Raw genomic sequence first — 25,182 nt, 5'->3', positions numbered from 1 at the left:
ATTACCTTATCAATTATCTTATCATTTAAAACAAGTTATTAGCTGAATGCACTGAAAGGGTAAACTGGCTCTCATCATTGCACAATGGTAAATAGCCACCAGAAACAGGCAGAAATTACATGGAAATTGAGAATTTTATTTACGTCCCTCCATTGCGAACTCATCTGTTCCTCTACAAGCATGGTACAAACCATGGCTGAGGTTTATTGTGTTTCCAATGGAGCATGTTCTATCAAGCAAGTCCAATCTCTTCTTTAGGATGACGAATCTTTCTTGCTCAGTCTGAGACCTGCCCCATTTGTGAGTGCATCTTGAGATGTAATCTGACTTCTTGCAAAGGCCCAAAGACCATCAGAGCCAGCCTAAGGTAGATGTTGGTAAGATGGATCAGGAAAAGGCAGAGTTCTATCCCTGTCTATTCCCATGTGTGGTGCAGACATCCGCCAACCCATGATCTTTTAGTAATTCCAGAAACATTGTACATCCATTTGGTGAAAGCCATAAGGAAATGTGCATGCCACATCCCTGTGATTTGAAGTAAGCAATAAGGTCCTAAACAATCAAAATATAACTGGCAGAGATAATCATGGGGCATTATTACCATAGTAAAACCAGCTCCCCAGGGCACTGGCTATAATGCTGTCACAGCTCTGTGTTGTAGACTGATTTGCTTATCAAGTTCCCAATGCTTTTCTGTCCCTTCAAGGTGAGGACTGCTAGCACAGTCCACCAAAGAGAAAGGATATTCATCCGTAATTACCATAGCTCCAAATTTTGGCACAGCCTTGGGAATTTGATCACTGTCTCCCTGTTCCAACAACGCTTACAAAACAGCTCCCACGCTTGTCAACTTTTAGTTTCCATCATCAAACAGATTGGCATTACAATGAACATTTACTCAGAGCTGCTCTGGTGTGAAGTAGAAACTCCACCTGGGTTTGCTGGTGGTACGTTTTGGGGGTGGTTTTTTGGGTTTTGTTTTGTTTTGTTTTGTTTTTAATTTGACTATACAAAATTAGGTATATGAGCTTTTCAGATCACATCTTTATCATAAAAGCAAAGGGCAAACCTTAATAAATCCCTTTGACTTCTATATTAATATCTGCAATACTATATTCCTGAGGGACTTTAGTAAGGTTATTTAACAGGCTAGTATCTTGTTTTCCCCATCTCAGACACTGAGATGAGAGAGGTCCTGGGGTTCCTGCTTCTTCACTTTGTACAACTGACATGAAGTTGTGCTTCATAGACAGGCTTTCACTCCATATTCTTTCATTGCTTATATTAAGCTTCAACTATTTGCAGACAGAGGTGTTTTGGAGTGCAGAATAAAGAATAGAGCAAACCTTGCATTCCCATCCAGGCTCAATAAGAGTGGAAAACACAGTTTTGTGCCTCTTCCTGTTTATCTGAAAAAAACTAGCAAAAGTACATAAACCAAAACAGTTGGGGACTGAACATTACTGGATAAATAAATTTGGAAGACAAAAAAAAAAAAAAAAGGATAAAGAGAAACCCTTTCTGCGTAAATAATGTAAAACACGTTACTTGCTCATTTTTTATATCTGCTCAAACCAGCCCTGATGCAATACGTTGAAAACCTCCCTGTTTTCCTCAGCCCACAGATAAAAAGTGTCTTGAGTAGTGACTTGCAGCAGGAACCTCATCTGTTGCAAACACTTTGAGCCTTCCTTATTTCTCAGAGAGGAAGTATGTGGCCTGTTTGGCAAATGCTGCTCTACATGACAGTGTGAACTTCACAACACATTCATTCGACCAGCTGCTCCTCGACTTGATCAGCTAAACCTTGCTGGCAGCATGAGAGCAGTATTATGACTACGGCTTTTTTGAGAAATACTGCAACCTGGAATATCATGCCTAGCATTTAAAGGTAATCATTACTCTGATACATTTTAGATTATCTGTATACGAGAACAACTTTTTCAATTTTATTTATATATAAAGGGAGTTCTATTTCATTACCAATGGCAGTATTCAGACCATGGATTTCAAGTACCACGAAAGGTAGAAATAGAAAAGCCTGCCTTGATCTTTCTCGTAAGGAGTGGTACTAAAGATAGAAGGGAGAAGGAGTATTTCTGCTGAAAGCTTACATTAAGATAGGTGCATAGGACATTATGCTGAAGCAAACTGCAGCTCACTAACCCAAAATATGAGAAATGTCACAGATTAGTAGGCTTTTTATTCAAAGAAGTTTGCATAATGTGGTATTTCTGTGCTGTTTAATAGTGGCATGTTTCTGTGTATTACCTTGATTACAGAATTACATTGTTCTTTCTAAGAGCAAAAGTACAAGTCCCTAAAAGCTGAAAGGATGCTCATTTTGATTAATGACAAATTAAGGGAAAAACACCAAAAAATATACAGCTTCTGAAATCTAAGCTGCTTTTTTCCCCACATGAAAAATAAAAGGATGCTGGTGATTTCATTTTCAAGCTAAATGGGATTCAGACATTACCTGTGAACCTTACTGAGAATTAAATTCTAAGACCTTGGTGGTATAGATGTGAATATCAGGTAACAAAAATAAAATAGGGTAGAGCATCTCAAGAATGATGAATGTCCTCATTTTACTAGTCTGCAGTATTCCTTACAGAGAGGCTTTACTCAAGTGCTTATTCTGCCTTTTTATTTCTCTTATTATTTTCATTTATTTATATTTACTAATTCTCAATCATTTAAAATATAACTTTGAAAAAGTTCTTACAAAGTGATGGACTTTCCTATGTGCCATGCTATCTAACTATTCCAGAAGTGCATTTTCTCAGAGAACAGATTCTGTGAGAGGAAATTATTGCTACATGTGCTGCATACAGGAATGGAAGGTGTAAATTGTACCACAGGTTTTTAGGACCCACAATGTAGGTCAGTAAATTCCAGTCTTGACAGGTGAAGAGTTCGTATCTGCCGAGAGTTCTACCACTGATAAATAGGACATAAAGAAGGACTGGGGCTGTAGATGTTTCCTCACCTTCCTTTTGGCAGCAAAAATGAAGCAGTAAAGATCAGTAAACCGCACTAATTGTGTGTTTGCAAACAGCTATGGCTGCAGTGACCATCAGTCATTAAACAGCATCTGCACAAGTGAAAAGGGGAGGGGAGGAAGGGCCAAAGCTTGGAAGACTGCAAATGCAATCTCAATGGTTAAAATCTAATTTCTGCACAAGCCTGAGGAGGAGGTGTGTGAGCACCCTTACACCTGCAGGTAGTTTGGTTTGCAGCCCAGCAGCACAGCAGTTTCTCCAAGTTGAACAGCAGCTGCATGTGGAGGACATGCAGGGCTTTGGGTTGATAAGACAAGGTGAGCTTAGAGTCTATCACCTCTCCTTAATTCTTCCCAAATCACCCTCAGTGAATTATTTTCTTTGGATGTGGCATAATTATCTGCTTCTACAACACAGGGTTGCCACCTCTACTTGTATCCCAAACTCTGTCACCACGTTTAAGCAAGATGCCGTGCCTGGAGCAGATTTGCCATTTTGAAAGACTATCACCTATAAAACTGTTATCGTTCCGCTATTGACTTAAATGATAAAAAATCAGCTCAGCCACAAGATGCTCTACAGTTTCCTCTACGTCTATTTTTGCAGAGTATCTCAAAATTTCAGAAAACCACCACAGAGTTTATCATATAGCAATACAATGGATTTGTATTGCACTGCCAATACTCGACGCAAGCACAAGCTACTTAAGCCATTAAGCTTATCACGCACTTGAGATTCATGTGCGCTGTTGTTTTAGAAATACTTAGGATAGTAATTCATACACTGTTACTCTAAAAACAGTGATACGCCGTTGCCAGCAAGCACGTAGAAGCAATCTTCCCCTACCCCATTTCAAACACAACTTCCAATTTCTTCCATTTCTATCCCATGTTCAAATGTCTGAGAGTTGAGCCATACCCCAGGACATTCACTCCACCACCTTTGACTGGACTATAGGCACCTTTACTCTGCCCAAATGCATAGCGATGAGTGGCCTTAGTGGTAAACCCTAATCTGATATCTGCCATTTTCCTTTTAATCACTTTGGATAAGTGAATCAACAGCAGTGGTCACAGCTTTCCAGTTGCTTATTTTTATTGAATACTTCTGCCATGAGCCTAGAGAACATCTTGAACTCTCTGTCCCTTTCAAGAATTTATGCTGCCACCAATGTAATTAGTGACAGTAAAACAGCATGGAAATTGTAATGAGACACAGCAAACTGTCACGCTAGTGACATCAAAGTCCAAAATGTCATTGCTCTTCACTGTTACTGTAAGTACTTCATAACATTTGTATTTTCCATAAGTCAGATTCTTCCACATCTAAAGTAGCAGCACTGAGCTGCATACTCTGTCCTGTTGAATTCAAAGGTCTTTTGAGAACAACGATTTGTATGGCAGAAGAGAGCCAGGCCAATTTTTGATGTGCTCTGCAAAAAATACAAAGTAGACACATGCCTGTTGTCTGGTACTTAATACAGCTGGACTAGACCAGAGGTTTAATTACAAACTACATATAGCAAACCTTCAAAAACACTTCAGGTATTTTTAAAGCAACATTTAGAGTTTAGACTCCTAAATACCATCTAGGAAAATGAAAATGCCTTGCTCAAATGTGCCGTGCTGTTAGAAAATTTGTAAGTGTGACGTAAAGTTTTCAGAAGTCTTTCCATCATGTACAAATGCTACATATCACTTTCCAAAGTGACTCAGGAACACCTGAAAATTTTATCCACTGTATCTCAAGACTAGGAAAAAAGCCCTTGAAAGCACTCTGTCACAAGTCTGATTGCTAGTAAGGATGACTTGCTTTCCTGACCCTCAAATAACAAGACCCAGAATAAAGGGGTACATAGAGACAGGACTCGATTATTTTAATTTTTCCATACTTTTGTGACACAAAATCCAAGTAATATTCTCATCTAAATAACAATTGCATGTGTTAAAATTATAGACAGGCATAAGATATTTATGCTGCCGTGCTTCGCACCTATCTGGAAGTGCATAAAATTTTTGGTAACTGCAGCTCACTTACTATACACTTAGCCAGATTTGAACTGCCCTTTTCAAGTACCGCAAAAATGCAGCTACTGCAGCATGGAGCTCAGCAGAGGTTATTTGTCCAGGTATTTATCCCACTTCTCTGGCTGATTTTGTTAGCCCTGCTGAGCTCTCTATTGCCATGCCTAGGAAATTTTGCTGGCTAATTTGAAGATGAGCCAGGAAAATCTATAATATCTGTAGCCAAAGTACTGGCTGCACTATTCTTATGCATATACCTTTTAGTCTTGATGGCATACCACTGAAAAAAATGTTGAATAAAATAAAATTGGGTCTTGCAAAAAAATATTCATAGTTAGTTCAGGAAAATATAATCTTGCCTGCCAAATTTAATTCTGATTTCAATTTCAAAAACTTAGGTGCATTTAAATGGAGAATGATTTTGTGTTTTCTATCCAAAGAGACCCTTCTATTCAAACATGAATACCCAATTAGTTTATTTAAATTTAAGGCTACTTTTTTATTCAGCTTCTAGACTTCTAATATCAGGCAATGAAACATTTTTTTTCTGTGAAAGCAGATTTCAGACACTTGTCAGAACAACACCAGCACAACTGCATCCTACAGCTGTGCCACAAGATAGTTCCTGAGTGCAGGCAGTGAAAGGGTAACGTGCCATTTGGCTGGTGAAATGGAGGCTTCTAGCAAAGAGCCTTTGGGAACAAGCACTAAGAAGCTTGAAAATCAGATGAGGTAGAGTCAAACTGTGCATTACCATCTGTTTTCGCACTGATCTACTTGCATTTTATAAGAGACGAATTCTCTTTCTTTTGAACGGCATTTTATTCTGTAGGGTGTCTTCCTAAGCTCTCCAAGACATCAAAAATTTATGGTATTAAGCAATATACTCAGTTCTGCCAATCTTATTCCAAAAGACAATTCGTAATAAAGTCTCACTGATTTCAGCAGTACTGCTTCTCAAGTTAGACACCTCTCCAGCTAACACCGTCAGGCTCTAGCCTGTTGTAAGTAAAGAGCAGCATACCAGGGGCAGTAATCATCTTCGAAATATTTAAGCTAGAAAAGACTGAAAGATGCAGAATACCCACACAATGCTGCTAAACTCCTGTTATCATTTTCACAGGGCAACTGACAAATATATTTTTAAAAAATAATTACCTATCAGCTAGTGGTGTTGAGTTATTGTGTTTTAATGTGCAATTTCAAACAGATATAGCTTATTCTCCTCTGCTTCTGAAAATATACCAGACCATGAGACATCCTCCACATCCAAAGGGTTTTTCTCTCTGTCCTCTGTTGGGGAGAATTAAGATAGGTGCAGTAAAGCCATGAGAAGGAACTGTCCCTCTCACAATATTTAGTTCCATGATTGTCTGATACCATTTCTTGTACATTCACCAAGATATTTTTAAGAGAAGTATCTGAAGAATTTGCACCACTGGCTTTATGCAGGAGGAGTGTTTTCAGATCAAACATTTTGAGGCAAGGTGTTACTTTAAAAAAGACAGAAAAAAAGAAAGAAAAAAAGAGGAAAAACAACATTGCCCACATTTGCTGAGAGCACAATTGCATCAGAAAAAAACCACTGAACAACGTTCCTAGTGTTCGGCAGTAAAGCGACATAATGTACACACAGCTCTGAAAACCAGATACGTCAATCTAATTAATTTCTTTGTAGCTTCAGAACTCCCAAATGCTGAAAAGAACATTTTGTATATGAAATGACTGTACGGGCATGGCTTTGCTGTGACTTCCTATTGTGCTGAGGTTCTGGTAATGGAAACTTTTACTACATTGCGTTCTTCTGAGCAACTTCCCTAGCTGTGGTTTTCTGCTATTCCCCTGATAAAAGCACCAAAGTGGTGAGAGTTTAGCAAGTATGTAAAACTCTCACATGAATTTGACACAAGAGTTCTCAAAAGCAAAACTGTATAAAATTGGAGACACCCAAACTAGGTCATTTCTCATCTGTTGGCACAGCAGGTGTTATTCTGATGTCTAATTTCAATGTCTCCTTTGATTTAGTTCTGAAAAGCTTTGACGGAATTAGAGAGCGCAATGGGAAATACTGTGAAAACGCCGAGAGCCTCCGAAGAAACAAATGTGCCAAGCCAAACGGGTAAGCACTCATTTAATTTCTTTCAAGAGAAAAAGATGTTCAAAATATATGGTACATTCATCCACGTGTCTTCCTTCATCTGCCTGACATAGTAAAAGCAGGCAAGTGCGTGACTGCTGTGGGAGAAGGAGGGCATCCTCTAGACAGTGCTTATTTTTAGGTATGTTCTAGCTCATTTTCCAAGAAGTACTTTAATTAAAACCCCCAAATGTTAAAACTATTATTTGCTGGTGCTTCCTGAAAGATGTTCCTTCCAATCCAGAAAGCACTGAAGCACTACTTCAGCAACCAGAAATACTGTATTTTGAAATATTTGCATGTGATATTTTATACAAATTTGTTCTTGAAATTGGTTTTACTTCATTTAAGGTTAAAAACCTTAATGATGCTATACTTGCACTGAACCTGAAGTCCACTGTTAGACAGTTGCATTAAGAGTAGCACGCAGCCAACTTGTCACCAGATTTATCAATAAAGGTTATACAGAAATACTTATTTCACAGGGCAAGCTGCCAAAGGGGGATCTAACACATCTGCCCTATGCATCCACACATGAAAAAAATCAGGTTGCAGAGCCCCCGTGCAGGGTGGTAGAGGTCATGCATCTGAGGGGGAAAGCAAGAGGGATTCAGTGACCTGCTACTCCCAAACTGCAAGTGAGTAGATGGAGAGTCAGTACAGCCTCAGCTCTTGTGCCACAACACGATAGACAGCTGGTACAAGAGCTGCAATAAATCACTCCCCAAAGGTGAGGAAGAGAAAACAGTTTTGGGGTTTTGTTTTGGGTTTTGGTTTTGGTTTGTTTTTTTTTTTCAGAGGGGGAAGGCATTAATCAAAATTTTTGGGGTTTCCATGAAGGACAATCCAGTTGTGCTGCTCGTTATAATAAGGATAGGGAATCAGCCTAGTTTCATTAGTGCTGGAAGGAAACTCAGCCCTGCTTTTAGCATGGCCAAGAACCAGCTGATATGGGCAGCCATGTAGCCCTAGGTCCTAATAAAGTGGAGACCAACTGCTGTTAATGGTTACTCAGAGCCCCATAACATGAACTGACAGTTGTTTGTGGTTTTTTTTTTTTTTTTGTGAAGAAGAGTGCCTTGTGTTGATATTCCCAACAACTGGTGTTGCAAATACCATAACCATCAAAACAGAGACATGCATGCACTCAGAGCAAGAGCTCGCTGACGAGCAGGGCAGTGAGGGGTCACTGCCATGGCTGTGACCAAGTTTGTATTGTTCCTGCATATGTTAAAAGTCAGAATAGCAGGACTAAAGCCAACTGCATCCCTTCTAGTGACATAAATAGAACGTACCCCTAAAAGATAACTCAGCAAACATTGATAGCACGGCAATTGCAAGGGGAAATTACCCATTTAGGAATTCAGGGCTCAATCTACTTGCACTCTACCACACAGCTAGCACATCTAGATAGGTGCTTTGTCAGATCCTGCCTGACCTTCTGCTGCCACTTGGGGAGGGAACAAGACTCCCATAGCTGCAGTGGCATCTGCCAAGGCTGTAGGGATGTCTCAGACACTCACACAGCTGGAACTGCACGGGACACCTATATTTAAGCACCCAAAGGCAGCTTATGGGCCACAAAAATGATCAGAGGGATGAAACACCTCACCTGTGAGGATAGGCTGAGAGAGTTGGGGTTGTTCAGCCTGGAGAAGAGAAGGCTCTGGGGATACTTTATGGCAGCCTTTTAGTACTTAGAGGAGGCTTGTAAGAAAGATGGGGACAGACTTTTAAGTAGGGTCTGTAGCAATAGGACAAGGAGTAATGGTTTTCAACTAAAGGAGGGTAGACTGAGACTAGATGTAAGGAAGACATTTTTTATGATGACGGTGGTAAAACACTGGAACATTTTGCTCAGAAGGGTAGTGGAGGCCCCATCCATGCCTGGAAACATTCAGTATCAGGTTGGGTGGGGCTCTGAGCAACCTAATCTGGTTAAAGCTGTCCCTGCTCACGGCAGGGGGGTTGGGCTAGATGACCTCTAAATGTCCCTTCCAACCCAAAGCATTCTATGATTCTATGATTTAACAGCCTGCATAGCTCTTTGGATGTAATTCTTAGACTGGGTCAGACCAGCATCTTTCATAATGGCTTAGATATTGCTAATTAAAGTTAGAAATACAAACATCAGCACTGTCATCCAAATCCAACGAAAACAGAGTTTTGAAAAGGAACTTGGTACTGAAAGCATATATTGGGGTTAATTCTGTGAGTTTGTATCTATTTGTCTTCCTGAGCAGATCAAACTCCAAATCACATCACCAAACACCAAAGATTTCCCTCAGTCCAGGAACAGCCGCCTTTGATTTATGTGAGGTGGAGGACCTAATCCATGGATTTACAACAGTCCAAATAGTTACCAGGAAAAGCAGGGTTTACACTGGCTCATTTCAGTGAGACTGAATAAAATGAAGAACTGAAACAGAAAGGAAAGAAAAAAAGGAAAGAATATCCAACAAGCAGAGGGCAGAAAGATAATCGGAGTCTGCCGACTTGATCTGCAGAGTGAATGTGTTCATCAGACCCCTGTAAGCCCCTCATGCTGCCTGAGAGCTGCACGGAAAGCAAAACCTTGTGCGTTCCTCACCTCCAGTGCATCAGTTTCAGTCCTAAGAAAAGGAACAGTGCATAAACTGCATTTCCCAAGGAGGCATTTGGACTCCAAAAATGACTGCACTCCATCTGAAAGCACACTGTATGGGCATCCCTGGCATAACCTAGGTACTGATAACAGAGTAGCTACAGCAGCAAGGGGTCATCAGGGGTTGTGAGCCCACCCCCTCCTCTTTCCTCCCTTGGGACCCCCAAGCAAGGGTTAATCCTTACTGAGCTGCACCTGCATAACTCTCAGTTCCCAAGCTGGCTGGTTTAGATCTAATTTGGGTATGCCAGTGCAACTCTGCAGCCACACCGTATGGCTGCTGCACAGACAGCCTCCCAGACACACATGGGTGCCCTCCTTTACCCGCTCTGGTATACACCATGCCATAAATCATAGTATGTCTGCTGGACAGTAAAGCTGGGATGATGCAGGCAGCTGAGCTCTGAGCAGCTCATTCCCACTCCAGACAGGGACCACACTCGTACACAGCACAGCATTTTTTGAGGGTGACGAGCTGGATCTGGATGCTCTGCCTATGCTCTCCTTTCTCTCTAATAGTGCTTCATAGTCCATTCACAATGAATAATTTGAAGCATGCAATATTCAGTCTTATACTTTGCAAGACATCCAGGGATGCAGACGTCTAAAACTAGCATGTATTTCACATTCATTTCCTACTCCTAAAAAAGAAAAAACCAACCAAACCAAAATTAACACCTGAATCAATGGAAATGACTGTGCTTCGATCTTTCCACTCTAACTTTTGAGTTGTTCCATTTCAGATGTAACCTACGCTCGCCTTGTGGAGGAGAGGTTTTGTTAGAAAAACTCGGGCAAATCTTCTTTTTTCTTTTACGACGTAAAAGTGTGGGGAGCTCATCAGATCAAATCTATTAGATCACTGTGAAATTTAGGTGTGGAGAAACAGTGTAATTTATTTAGTCCCTGTTTCGAAGCTTTTGTGTTTAAAAGGAGCTAGTATGGGTTCTGTGAAATGTTGTAGAGTGCGATGGGGTATTTTACATGACCAAAAAACCCAGTGAGGTTTGATTTAAATTAAAATTGGGTCTTGTTTGTAGAGTAGGAGGGTTCAAAGGGTTTGGGTAGTACAAAACCCCTTTACTTTCACTCTAAAATATGTAGTTTAAGAGGTAACGGTTTGCATGGATGTGGCAGCCAACACTATGATTAATTCCTTCCTTTTCAGAACTACAAATTAATGTGCAAAATTGAAACAAAAATGAATATAAAGATGAAAGTGTAAGCAAAGTAATGCAGATCTTGGTAGAGTAGAGAAAAAGTCACATACTCTCTGGTGCATAACGAAATGCAAACCACTGATACGCAAGGAAGGAGAGCAGAAAAGCACTTGTTTTCCACCCTTTCAGTATTAAACCAAAACATTTATAAATAAACAGCATAAGTTAAAAAAAAACCGTTGCTGAAGGCATTGTCTGATTAATTAAACTAAAAAAAATGGCATTCCCTGCAGAACTGCTGTCTAACAATCTGCGATGAGAAATTAGGCGATGGTGCTTTATCCTCATTCTACAGTTCTTACAACATACCTTCTGGCATATTTCTTGTAGCCCTGGGTAAAAATTTTGCTTTGTTGAAAAAGACTCAGCACCAATACTTAGGTCTTGTTAACCTCAGGTACTAAGCAATTTCACAGACAGAGAAGGTGTCTCTTAATTTTTAGTGCAGAACAGGGAAGCAATCAAAGGCATGCTTAGCACAGAATTTCTTCAGTATAGTTGAACTAATCATATAATAAGTTACAGTAGACTAATCACAGCAGCTGGCTGATTAATACAAAGGTACTGGACTAGTCCTGTTTAATTCAGTGACACTAATCAACTAAGAAAACCACGGCGATATTAATACTAAACACACTGTCAAACTAATCAAAGTCTATTCCAGACTCTATACATCTATGCATCCATAAGGATGCTCACTAACTCTATCATGGGGCTACTTCAACGGGCAAAGGCTAGCAAGACTAAAAATGCTTATAGTCAGTTTGAATATTAAGGTAAAACGACCCACTACTTCGCGTAACACAAGTCACTGTAACATAACAACACATCAAAACACCCAGCATGACACATTTCTGAATCTCCCACCTGTCAGCATTTACTGGGCACCACAGATTCCTGCTGGATGAGGAGCTCTTGGACGTTTGATAGTCCCAGTCTTGTGCAATGAGCCTCCTCCATCCTTCAGAAAGCTAGGAGACTCACCACATGTCCTATGCACAGTGCTGCAGGGCCCAGAGGCATCTCAACTGATGTAAAAGGTTTTCTTATCTCTTTACTGACCTCAGTTCTGCAAATTGCAGTTGTACAATGATTTAGTTATAAACACCCACATTGCCTCTTTTGTTTAATTGAAGATGGGGCATCATGTGCTACCTCTAGTACAGTTTCCACACAAGGCAGGAGAACAAAGCTCTCTGGCTGTTCATCAGGCTAATTTTGAAAAGTGATGGGAAATAGGCAATAGTGGCCACACTCTCATTGCCCTTGATCTAAGCAGATTTCATACCTTTTAAAAGTATCAGTGGTGTTAAATGATGGAACAATTCAACATGCATCTTCCTTTCCTTAAATGTAATGCATCAGCTTGGCTCAGAATTGTAGCTGGAGGCATTTAGAGACAGTGTCATTAATCATTACTTCCTAATACTATAAATACTTACTAATTTTGCTAGTTTCAAACTGAATATGTCCTTTAAATATGGTAATTACTAGAAAAAGTGGTCTAAATTTAGTTGCTTACAATTAACCAAAAGACTTTTTTTCATTTCTAATATCTTCACATTCTTCTTACAATGTTATAGGCTCATTTTTGGCTCTTTATGTTTACCAAGTGACATTTCAGAGTGAGATTTTTTTCTCATTTCACCTATTATGTGAAATATAACATACATACTGAAAAATCCATTTCTGCTTCAGAACTCTATTTTGGTTTTAAGTAACATGTTCTTTCTTCTTTAACAGGTCAGGAGAGTGATTTCCTTGCTGTTCTCTATGACTATCCTTCAGCAGACATAAGCCAACCTATTTTTCACATAGGGGAAAAACTACGTGTGCTATCAGAGTAAGTTGATCCATTTTTTAAAAAATTAGGTTTTGTTACAGTTGGTGCAAAGCTGTGTTTTATGCACCTGGCCCAAACGGGATGCAGTTCAGCAAAATGAACTGAGTTCAGAATTTGCAAAGCAGGATGCTTAGCCATGGTGTAAATTTTCTTATAGTTTAAGGATTCGGGATTTCAGATCGTTGTTTGATCCTTGGATTCCTCTGACATGGTTTCTGAAGCTGGATTCAGACTCCATTCTAAAGTAGGACTCAAAACAGAATTCTGCTTTGAAAAATGATTTTGAGAAAATACCCGCCCTGTTAGTGGAATACAGAGTAAGAGCAAAAATAGTTTGAATCACACAGAAAAGAAAAATTATTCTGAATTTCTCTATGATGTCAAGTGTGTCTCATTTTCTCTCTCACCCTTTTTATCTAACAACTCCTTTATGATTAGGTCTTAGAATTTCACCCTAGATTTAAGGCAACTCTAACAAAAATAAAATAAAAAATAGCTTTTGTTTTTTCTTCTTAAATTTTTTAATTGATTCTGCATTTTCTTAGTGGGGAAAAGTAACGGTCAGAGATTTCCCAGACAGTTCCACTCAAAAATTTATGAGCCCCAGAAGGAAGCAGGCTTAGGAGCACTAGTCCAGACTGAGTTTAAGCATAGCACAAATATTGCCACTCACAAGAGTGAGCACACTTCCTGAAAAATTGAAGACAGCAGCCTTGATGTTCTTTTATGCACAGCTTGTATCGGCACACAGTGACCTCCTAGAAGTTACTCAGCCCCACAGCCACTGTTTGCACTGCTTAAACAGAAATGAAAGATTTCATTTTTGCATCTGGTGGAGCAGATTGATTCAAGGGGAGACCAGATTCATTCATAGCAGAGAAATCCTCTGAGGATTTCTGAAGTCATAAAAAAAATTCTCTACCTGAGGAAGTCAGAGCATCAAATGGTTGGAGGACAGAAGTACTCAAGAGAAGTATGACAGGTGCAAGAGAAGTATCACAGACAATTGATGAATTCTCGGACTCTTCTCCAGGCCACCATGACCTACAATGGCCTTTGTCAGCAACAAGATATGGGGCCACATGGATCTTTGGTCTGACCCAGAATGACTGCAGTTATGTTCTGCTGACAAAGTGCTTTCCCTGCCTTCCTGAACCTGGAGGTCACAAGGCTCAGACAATAGCACTAGTTGAATTTTCTGCTGATGGAGAGCTTCCCTAAACCAGGGGAATTCTTCTCTTGTAACTTCTAGCTGTTTAAACTGTGCTGCAGTTTGCATAACATACATGACATGGTACAATTGCTTTAGCTTGGTATTTCCAGCTTTAAGCCTCACTCCCAGCTTTCCTCAGCTCCAAGTCCCCACAACACCACATAACTACATATGCCCGTATCAATGGGAATTATATGTGTAGCACATCATACACATACATGTGCTGCATGGTCTGATCTACTGGACAAACAACTTCTAAAAGAACTAGGCTTCTGTAGCAACAAGTTTTATCATGTTTGTCTGTTGTACAGTGATCAAGAGCTTCTCCTAATAGTACATAAGAGCCAAAGCAAGCCTTGATGGGAACTTTCCTCTTCCTGTTTTGAATCAGCTTGTTCACAGAAGACAAGACACAAAGCATAGTGTCCTAATGAAGGACCTGTTCTTCCCTACTGGGGAAGTTAATAACTGCTGATGTTAATAGGAACTGTTTGCCTGCAGACTCTTGTTGCACATCAGCTGTAGGTATAATCTTTTTCTCAAGTCATTCAAAGAAGCAAAATGCAGTGAAAGAGAAGAGCAGCATGGCAGGCACGACCAGAGCACGAGAGATGAGGAGTCACCGCAGAGAAGCCAGCATGAGCAGGCAGCATGTACTGCTTTTATAATGGCTGCTTTTCAGCCTTCTACCAAAGCAATTATGTGTAGCAGCAATCAGTCCCACCAATCCTGCCAGGAACATGATGTATAGAACGCCCATAGAAAATACAATTCCTCACAGATATTTGTGACTGTTCTGGGTTGGCAGGATTAGATAAGCACCACTGGCACAGTTACTCACTTTCCACACTTGTCAGGCACCTTTCATTACCAGATGAACAACTGCATTTAGCTACAGTAGTCAAACCAGATGTCCTCCAGTGATCACCCCATTCTACATAATTTCTGTGGCTCCTGCCCCGGGAGAGTTGTACTGCTTTGGGACTTTTAATCATCATAGGGATTTTTCAGGGTTAATAATATTACAGTTTGGAGGGAGGGAGGTGCTGAGTCTGTTAGGTTTTTTGTTATTGCAATTCTTGGTTCCATGTAGAAGAGTTGCTGGGAAAACAACCAAAATAACCTAAACTTCTTACAGATAATTTCATGTCAGCTGAAAACCCACAAAAAAAATTCTTGTGGGGCCCTGAAGTTTCCAGCTCTGAGCAGTAGACACTTCCCTTTTTCCCTCAACATATACATTCTGGACCACGGTCCCAGCGGTTTTAACTCAGGAGGTTTAACCTAAGTGTTTTCAACTCTTTCGTTGTTGTCAACTGTTTTGACATACACTGAGACTCTGGTCTGCAGTTCAGGCATTATTTGGGAGAACTTATATGAATGTCCACAAAAACAGCATTTGAACACAAGACACACTATTATTTGGGTTCGAACTCTTAAACGAAAAGGTGGAGAGAACCCATCAAACATCAGCATCCTTGCACTAATCACTAAAGCTCCACAGCACCCCTGTGAAAATTCTTGTTACCCTGCCCTTCCTAAGGGATTCAAAAGTCAAAGCCAGCATCCAGTATCACAGCAAGAACCTAAGATATATCAGTGAAAAGACATATGCCTAGTCACCTAGTTTCAGCTATAAGGTCTTTTTTTATTGGAGTCTGGTCAGCAACTCATTGAAGAAAAGGAAAAGAGCAAATCATGAACCAGGTTCTGTCAGACTGAAAACCTGTTCCCAGGCAGACAGGGTCCATTTGCTGAGTATCTCTACCCTGATGTTACGGCAGCAACTACAGGACTGTCCAGACGCAGCATACTCAGCCATAGGCTGAAAATCTTGGATGCTAGTACAGGTCTAGCTGTGGGAAGGCAGAGCACAGCATGGTTTAACCACTAAGTATTTACCCTTCTTCTTTTAACTACAGAAAAATATTTTATTACTGACGTAATTTAAATGGAACAAATGTAGCTTATTTCTGTGTCCAAATTTAATCCTGATGTAGGTTTAGAATTGGAACTACTTTAAATGAAACAAACTTGGGTTCCTTTCTGAATACGTAGATTCAGGAACACATACAGAAGGTTACAGGCTAATCTGTATGTCTTAACTAATTTCTAAAATGAGGACAAGCTCTGAAAGTCCATCTGAATATATCCCTTCTCTTGCTTTCACACAGTGAAGGAGGCTGGTGGAGAGTCCATTCCCTTACAACAGGTAGAGAAAACTATATTCCAGGAAAATACGTAGCAAAGGTTTACCATGGGTAAGTAAATGCGTTTTAACACTGCATTTCTACATATACTGCCCTGATTAGTTATTCAGTGTCATAATCAAAACCATGCCAATAATGACTAGACAGACAGAAATTTTAGTTATTGACAGTCTAAAGCAGTTCCTTTGAAATCTGATAACATCAAATCCACATTTAAGTCTAGATTATATGAAAAGGAAAATCCTAGTTTTAAATGCTGGAAAGTGTCAAAACCCCCTCAAATGTCATATAAGATATTTAAAATACTTCTGTTGCATGGACTGTTCTCTAATTTTAAGACATAGATAAAAAGAGCTTATTTAGAAAGAATTTTTAATATTTACAAAGAGTAAAATTTAAGCTAGAGTTGCTCATGAAAAACAGATCAAAAAGAACAAATAAAAAGACTAATAAGTCATTCAAGAATGTGAACTCTCACACTGGAAGAGCTAAGGAAGGTTCAGAGGTTTCCTGTTGCCCTAGACACCAGTCAGGAAAAAAACATTAAAGCACACACTTAAAACTTTTCTGGCAGAAGTTTTAATACCTGTTAAATTTTAAGCATATGAACTGTGAACTTCACTGCAACTTATGCAAGTGCTTAAATTTTAATAAGCTTTTATATCCTCCTGAAATAGAGATGCTTTCCCAAAGACAGGACACAGATATGGTAATGGAAGCTACTGTCTGAAGCTTCCTCAAGACCATTTTGCTAATAGCAGACTGGATCGAACACACAAGAACAACTTTAAAATAAAGTGCCAGTAACACCTACGCCAGCCGAGCAAGCTCAGTTACATGGTTAGACACTAGCTGTGGCAAAATACAGCAGTGCACCAAGGTATGGTGAAAATCAGTAGGACTAATTCCACTTTCCCTGGTCCACAAAGCCTATTAACTTAAATGGCTGGACTGCTCCCTAGCATAAGCAGGATACTTGTATTTTATTTTAGGATTATTTATGACACAATAAAATACAATTTGGGGTGAACAGAAGTGGTTTAAATGAAAAAGAGAGATTTAACTAATGCCATAGATATGCCATCAATATACCACATGGATATGTCCCCAACAATTCCAATCAAGGCAGCTCGAAAAGTTTTGTTTTCCCTAATAAGTCCAAACCTTATTCACTCTTCTCTTAGTCTCACAAAAGCTAATGGAACTCAAAGAGAGAAAGATTTTCTCCATAAACTGGGGAAATATGCCTGGACATAGTTGACAGAATAACTACAGAAAGCCACAGTGTTATTTTTGCAGTCACTTTTCCTGGCTAATGCTGCCCTTTCACGGCCGCACGCTGCGCTCTGTTTCACTTGTGTCCAAATTTCAGAATTTGTTTTTTCCTGCTTCACAGCTGGTTATTTGAAGGGCTGGGAAGAGAAAAAGCAGAGGAACTTCTACAGCTACCCAACACCAAGGTCGGCTCCTTCATGATCAGAGAAAGTGAAACTAGGAAAGGTGAGAAAATACAATTTTTTCCCCCTTGATCTCAGGCATTAACTCTTTTTACAGCTCTTTAATTCACTCCCTGTCCTGCTTCATATGAATCAGTCCAAAACCAGAAAACGTATGTAATTGGAAGGCAAAGGCACCCAGTGCAGCATGCCAGCCTTCACCAGTCACCTACGTTATGAGTGGTGCTGGAAACAGGGTTAGCGATGGCCATGGAAAGTTCCACAGGCATCAGCACAAACAAGACACAGTTGTCTAAACACTATTATTTACTTTGGTTGCATGCAAAACTTACTAGGCAGTGGGACTTTTCAAAAGGAGGAAAAGTAACATCTTTGCCTTGGTCCACAAAAGGTTGCCTGACAAAACTATAAAATACACACCAAGCAGCGGGGGTGGCTGATAAGTGCATTTCCTATTTATACATGCCGTTCTGCTATTTACTTTTTAAAAATGACATGCCTTCAATTTTATTTTCTTTCATAGCAATTCTGTTGCTACATGGGAATTGTACTGTACACACTTTATACTTTTATTCTTTCCAATGGGAATACATGTCCCATTGTGCAATGTGGTATCTTCCCTTTTTCTGAAGCACCAGAACACATCCTAATATCATGACCCTACAGCTAGAAGGGAATAATAAATCATCTACTCTGACCTCTTGCATACCACAGGCCAATTAGTTTCATAATACATATACTAAATTCAAAGAAATTTAGGATCAGCGTTCAGTCCTTACCAACTAAACACTGCACAATAATTTTAAACAAAGAAACAGGAAAATCGACGTTGTCACCTCCTACCAGGACTGCATTATCAGGTGTCAGCTACTGCATTATTGGGAGCTGACTAAATCAGCACACCAGCCTGTGAGTCTGATGCCCCATCTCCAGAGGAAGACAAACAACTTCTGTAAAGGCCTATTTCCTTTACACCATTTTAAAAAATCCCAAACCAACAAAAATAAAGGAAAAAACACACCAGAAATATAAATTCAATCAAAATCGCAGGCCCTGATGTTGGGCCCTTTATTCCCTTTGCTATACTTACGTATTTATATAAAGTATACTATATAAATAGAAATTAGGATAGCCTCTCATTTTTTTCAGATCTTTCTGGGACCTTTTGGATCATGGCACCACATCTTACAGATACTCTAGTTGTGGTCACTGATATCCATCCAGAATTAGGGCCCTTCTTTGGTGTAATTAGTTGTCCTCTTTTTCCAGGTTTATATTCCTTGTCGGTGCGGCACAGGCAAGTGAAACATTACAGGATCTTCCGCCTCCCAAATAACTGGTATTACATCTCTCCACGGCAAACCTTTCAGTGCCTTGAAGACCTTGTGAATCACTACTCAGGTAAAAAGAACTGCAGAATAAACATATTTTCCACTGGTAACTGTAAAACTATGTATCAAAGGCCCAGAACAAGAAGTTTTGACTGTGTCCGAGACTTGCAACTACTGCCACAGAACAAGTAATAGAAAAACTTTTGGTTGATATCTTTTATTTTATTTTTGATCCTAAATACAAATATGCTACCCTCAACAGTACAACTGAAATCAGTCCAAGAACTCAGCTAAAACTCAGCTTGAAGAAGAGAAGGCTGCAAGACCTTATTGCGGCCTTCCAGTACTTAAAGGGGGCCTGTAGGAAGGATGGGGACAATCTTTTTAGCAAGGCCTGTTGCAACAGGACAAGGAATAATAGATTTAAACTAAAGAAGAATAGATTTAGACTGGATATAAGGAAGAAATTTTTTACAATGAGGGTGGTCAAGCACTGGCACAGGTTGCCCAGAGAGGTAGTGGAGGCCCCATCCCTGGCAACATTCAAGGTCAGGTTGGATGGGGCTCTGAGCAACCTGATCTGGTTAAAGCTGTCCCTGCTCACTGCAGGGGGGTTGGGCTAGATGACCTCTAAAGGTCCCTTCCAACCCAAAGCATTCTATGATTCTATGATTCTAAATAAAGGCAGATAGGCTCTGCCCGTATTGGTATACAATATTGTATGGCCATGTCAATAGAGCTGTCCCTAACACTATTTGGTCCAAACACTAGTGTCTAGCACTTCCCTAGACAACTTTCAAATACAGTTTGGAGGTTAGCACGGGCCAGGGATGCCCAGCCCCTCTCAGAACACAGCTAAAGTCAAAATTTGGGTGTACAAAAACGTTAAGCTGAACAGATGCAAGCCACGGTCCTGGGTCCCAGGGCCAGAATTCAACTTCTGGCTCACTTTGCTTACCAGCATGGACATGTCTGCCTTTTATTTATTTGCCATATAGACAGACAGATAGCACCAGGACATGCAAGACCAGTTTCTGCAACCATGTTTCTCTTAGGAACCACTACATCACACAACCTTATCTGCAGCAGAAAAATCTCAGAAATATTGTTAATTTCTTCCTTATTGCTTTAGAAAAGTATGGCTGGATTTTATCAGCAGAAGTTATTTCAAGAGGCTCAAGCTGTTAGGTCAAATCTAGATTCAGCTGTAATTTTTACTAATATCAGTCCAGTGGATGGCTCCTGTTTCAATGACAGTTTTTCATATTTATGGCAATTTAACCTGTGTCAGACAGATAAGATGACAAACACCACAGTTAAGTGGCTGCAGTTACCATGCATTAAAATGAGAACATTATAAAATGAGGAAGGAAGATTGCAATAAGTTAATTGCATAAAAGTTACAAGAGAACAATAGGTTCTGTGCTTTAGTGAGTAATGGGTACTGTGTAATTTTAAAAGTGTAAAGCTACCATATCTGTGTATTTCACAGGTAAATGAAAAAGTGTGTTGGCCAAATAGTACCCTGATAAATGGGGGAGAAAAGCCATATTACATTCAAAACATGCAAAAGGAACTTTCAAGCCCAATGATATAAACAGAGGAGTGAGAATTTGGACAGGAATTTTTTTTTTTTTTTTTAAACATTTTAGTTAGCTGACACCTTTCTCCATTTAGAAAGAAGTAAAAAATCAAAGCCTAAAATTTCAGGTGGGGAGGAACTCAAAACCTATAGCAATCAACATTTTTACTTGAGTTATAGGCGTAAGAGGAGACATAGTGAGATTTAGCTATCCTCCTTCCCCCACCATGAGATGATACAGAATATCACCCTAAAAAAAGGCTCAGGGATGTAAAACACTAGCGTTCAGCTGCAAGGTTCTCTACTTGGACAGGAGAACATATGCAATGTTCCTAGTGGAGCAAGGAGAAGAGGATAGAGAAGAAACAGAGGAAAATTAACATGTGAACCTCGATTCATTCCATAGCCATGTTCCACAGCAGAATAGGTGCACATAAAAACCAATCTGAGTGGTTGATCTTGCATCTATTTTATACCCTGTTGGCATGGCTGAGACAATGGGAGGCAAAAGCAGAACTCACTGAGGACTCAGGAAACCTGGGTTTAAGTCCCTGCTCTGTCACAAACTTCCTTCTAGACTTTGGGCAAGTCACTTTATTTTCCGTGTCTCAGTTCCTCACTTGTACTGTGGGAAATATACCCCATGATAAATTAAAAGGCAAAGGTATGAGGAAAGGAAAAAGTTAAGCCTGTGTTACAGTGTCGTTGCTGAGAACCCACAATTTATTGGCTACTACTAGTGTCCAAAACTGTTTATTTGAACATGCACCAGGAAAGAAAATCAGTGAGCAAAGATTAACTGTCTGTGTATTAATTTCCCTCTTCAGAAGTTGCTGATGGTCTCTGCTGCGTCCTTACAACACCTTGTCTTACCCAGTACACTAACAACAACAGCGTAACGAATCAAGTTCCTCCTGTGGTGATGCGGAATAAAAACTTCAGCTGGAGAAATATTCACAGGTACCACATACAACACAGGCTGCCAGAAACAACAAATGTTTTTTTCCAGCCTTGTATATACTTGTACTTACAACACAGAAGAAACAGCCATTTCCTTCTCCTGAGACCAGTTTTAAAGGTCAGACAATCTTCAAAGCTGCTGACATCAGGTTCACCCATGAAAACTGGATGTCCAGCTCTCTAATTGACAATCTTGGTCTAACTTTGAAAGACAGTATAGTTAACGTTCAATCATTTCCCCTATCCAGCTACGAGTCAGGCCACATATGCAGTCCCTTTGTGACTCATAAGTCCTCTCCACCAAGAGGGCAGTGGTAAGAGCCAGGTCACAAAGCCTAGTCAGATCCACCACCCATGGCACACTAACATGCAATGACTTACAGGTGAGCCCTGATAGTCAGAAATGGCTCCCCCTTGTTCACATGGTGGCCACCCATGAAGCAGCACAAGTGCAATGAACACATTATCCCAGCATAAAAATTTCCTGCTGTGCCTCTCAATACACGGCCCAACTCGAGGTTCATGAGATTTCTAATATCATGACTGCAACTCGAGAAAGTAGGTCAGGTTTCACAAGCTGGTGAAACAACCACCTTCAGAAACAAATGCACCTCTTATTTTTGAAGTGTAAATTTCCCTCCACTACACTTCCTTCACATGAATTTGCTTACAAATGCAAGAAAATTTTGTGCAGTATCGAGGCCATTTTTCCTACAAATTAAGAAGTAAGAGAGAAAGTATATAGATGTTATTTCCTTTTCAGATGAAGAAAAATATTTAGATACTACTGTTGTACTGATTGTTTCGGAAAATTGCTAAGTGACAGAAATGTTTGGTGATGCATGAGACAGGAAATTCTTTATACAACAAAATTAACATCATTTGGCTTAACAACTGTTAATATTATACTAATAGGCTCAGTTCAAGTAGCTGAAACGGTAACAAAATTTTGTTGTTTTGAAGGCTGGAGGTGACTGAAGATACTGAAAGCACCGTGGCAGCAATGGATGATTCTTGTCTCAGCTATGGCCTGAGGGAAAGTATTGCTTCCTACCTCTCCTTAACAGGGGATGACAACACTTCTTTTGCAAGTGCCAGAAAGAAGAAAGCCCAATCTCTTATATACACAGGGAGCAAACGTAAGAGTACCCTGCACTTGCCACCTACATACTATGAAGACTAAAAGTAACACAACGGGGGAAAAAAAAAATAAACAACTGAGGGGTTAGAAGAGAAACCCAGAGCATCCTGTGGTCCTGCAGTCCTTCAACAGCTGAGTATACAAGCACACCAGCTGATGATCAAATGCTGGCAATGCTTCTGAATTTCCTCTTCTGAATGTTAACCAGAGACCTTCTTAAGGGTGCTATCTCAGCCATGGCATAAGCTGGAAATGTCCCAAGGGCACCTGAAATTAGAACCTACTCACAAGCAGGATTAACTGAGATAGACTCTAAGTCAAGAGCCAAGTGAGGCAGATGACTCTTCAGCAAGGGTGATGCCCACCATTGTACAAAGGTGATTGCATAAGGAAGGACTAACTACAGCTCAAGAACTAAAATAATCTTATTTTGGTATTCTCCACAAGGCTGAAAACCATCTTTACAGAACCTACCTATACTGAGAAAAGGAGCCTTTTTCTTCTCCATATAGAATCACTCATTGTCATTGACAACGGGTCAGACAGTTATCAGTAACCCCAAGAAGGTAACTAACATCTGGCATCCAAGAAACACCTGATTATATTGACTCCATACTTCTGTCATTTTTACCTTGTAGGGGAAAAAAATAACAACATTGACTTTCCAAGCGGCATTATAAATCAACTGCTGGTAATGGCCTGCAGTGTCACAAAGTGGTCACAAAATTAAGTACAGGCTTAACTCACTGAGAAAAGCAGTTCCGACTTAACCTTGCACTGGGAGTACAGGCATATCCAAAAGCACAACACAGCTGCTCATAGTCTAGCAGATATACAACAGAGAACAAAGGGGGGTTTAAGTGAAAAGTAAAATGTGGTAATAACATGCCTAACTGCAAAGGTAGGCTTGCAAAGGTGTGACCTTTTATGTGTAGAGGACCAGATTTTAACCTCATCTCCTGAAGGCACCCTCATATTTATGTATATTATTTATATTAATAGCAGCTTTTTCTAATAATTAAACTAAGAGAGCAAATCAGCAACAGTTTTCTGAATTTCTTGTCTGAGAGAGACTTATGTCAAAGAGTAATGATGCATTTCATCAAACTGCTTAAAGATTTGACACTGGGTTATCTGAAATTTCATGAATTAGATAATTTTTCTATATATATGTGCCCTTTGCTAAGTGATAAAGGAGCAGCTAGCATGGTCCTTCGAACCTGACTTGTGATTGCTTTCTAAATCAAGTAGTCACTCACATCTGGGGGTGTAAAATGCTGCAATCTATGTTCTCGAGCCAAAATCTTTTCAATCTAATATTCTGTCATACCTTTTTGCACAGATTTGAGTAACCAAGGTTTGGAGAGACAGGGAATTGTGTATATATATTTTTTTTTTCCTCTGTAATTACCTCTTAGCACAAATCTGTGTGCTCTTTAGATCTTGTAACAGATCGTTTGCACTAGCAAAAGAGATTCAGAGAACAAAATAGTTCACAGCCTATTTAAACATATTTCAGAACTGAAAGGATGAATGTAATTTGGCTGGTAAACATTGAACATCACAAAGCAAAAGAAACTCAGGAACTCCAGGGGTTTGTATAATCTTATTACTGTTAATGATCAGTAATATGTTATGGTGACTCCATTTTATCCAGTGAAATGTATATGGGGAGCATTACAGATTTCTAAGTCATGACTTGTATTTATTCATTAAAATAATATCCACTGTTTACTTTGTATTGCTTTTAGAAAATGGAAAACCTACCATGCAACTAATACAAACACCCAGTCTTGCAATGACACTGCCAGAAGGTATCTTTGACAGAACGTGACAAAAGAATCCAAGAGCCCATGTAACTGGGCAGCAATTGGAACATGCTCTGTAGGAAGGGGATAAGACATGTTCTGATGATGACAGGTTAACACAATCACAGACTGGTTCAGGTTGGAAAGGACCTCTGGAGGTCACCTGGTGCAACCCCCCTGCTCAAGTAGGGGCACCTCAAGCTGGTTGCCCAGGACCATGTCCAGACGGCTTTGGAATATCTTCAGGGATGGAGACTCCACAACTTCCCTAGGCAACATGTGCCAGCACTCGGTCATTCTCACAGTAATGATGTGAGAAGGTGACAAAAACTTATGAACTGTGCCATAAGGGATGGCTAGATTTCACAGATGGTTATAGGGAAATTCTGTGAGGTTTGGCCATTTCTCACAAATGACTGAAAGACTATATTGGGGAACTTTTCGGTAGCACAGTCTTGCAAGGGCCAACAGCACCGAGGTGATTCTATACAAATCTGAGATTACCTAAGAAACAACATCAGAAATACCAAATTTGGGTAGGGATGGAGCAAAAATGGGACCAATGGAGAAAAAGTAATCAGAGGTGGTTGGTTTGTTTGAGAGGGAA

At 39.9% G+C, this 25,182-nt stretch overlaps 2 protein-coding genes across 2 annotated transcripts in view; one reads left to right on the top strand and one right to left on the bottom strand.

Annotated features, from left to right (window-relative positions):
* TG (thyroglobulin) overlaps positions 1 to 25,182 on the bottom strand; it is a 167,469-nt gene that overhangs the window by 43,603 nt on the left and 98,684 nt on the right. The gene's annotated exons all lie outside the window — the stretch shown is intronic.
* Positions 1,728 to 24,480, top strand: SLA (Src like adaptor). The gene is made up of 8 exons (XM_009482972.2): positions 1,728 to 1,891; positions 7,055 to 7,148; positions 12,774 to 12,873; positions 16,261 to 16,347; positions 17,693 to 17,796; positions 19,023 to 19,154; positions 21,494 to 21,626; positions 22,590 to 24,480. The coding sequence occupies exons 2-8, from the start codon at positions 7,088 to 7,090 to the stop codon at positions 22,807 to 22,809; spliced, it is 837 nt and encodes a 278-aa protein (XP_009481247.1). The 5' UTR covers positions 1,728 to 1,891; positions 7,055 to 7,087; the 3' UTR covers positions 22,810 to 24,480.

This window comes from Pelecanus crispus, chromosome 2 (genome assembly GCF_030463565.1).
Source record: "Pelecanus crispus isolate bPelCri1 chromosome 2, bPelCri1.pri, whole genome shotgun sequence".
Lineage (NCBI taxonomy): Eukaryota > Metazoa > Chordata > Aves > Pelecaniformes > Pelecanidae > Pelecanus > Pelecanus crispus.
Note: the sequence above shows the minus strand (reverse complement) of the source record. Positions and strands in the feature narration are given on the sequence as shown.

Excerpts from the sequence above, each read along its gene's own strand:
- SLA (XM_009482972.2), top strand. The coding sequence starts at position 7,088 with ATGGGAAATACTGTGAAAACGCCGAGAGCCTCCGAAGAAACAAATGTG. Across the intron at positions 17,797-19,022 it reads AGAAAGTGAAACTAGGAAAG|GTTTATATTCCTTGTCGGTG; the intron begins GTGAGAAAATAC and ends CTCTTTTTCCAG. Across the intron at positions 19,155-21,493 it reads CCTTGTGAATCACTACTCAG|AAGTTGCTGATGGTCTCTGC; the intron begins GTAAAAAGAACT and ends TTCCCTCTTCAG.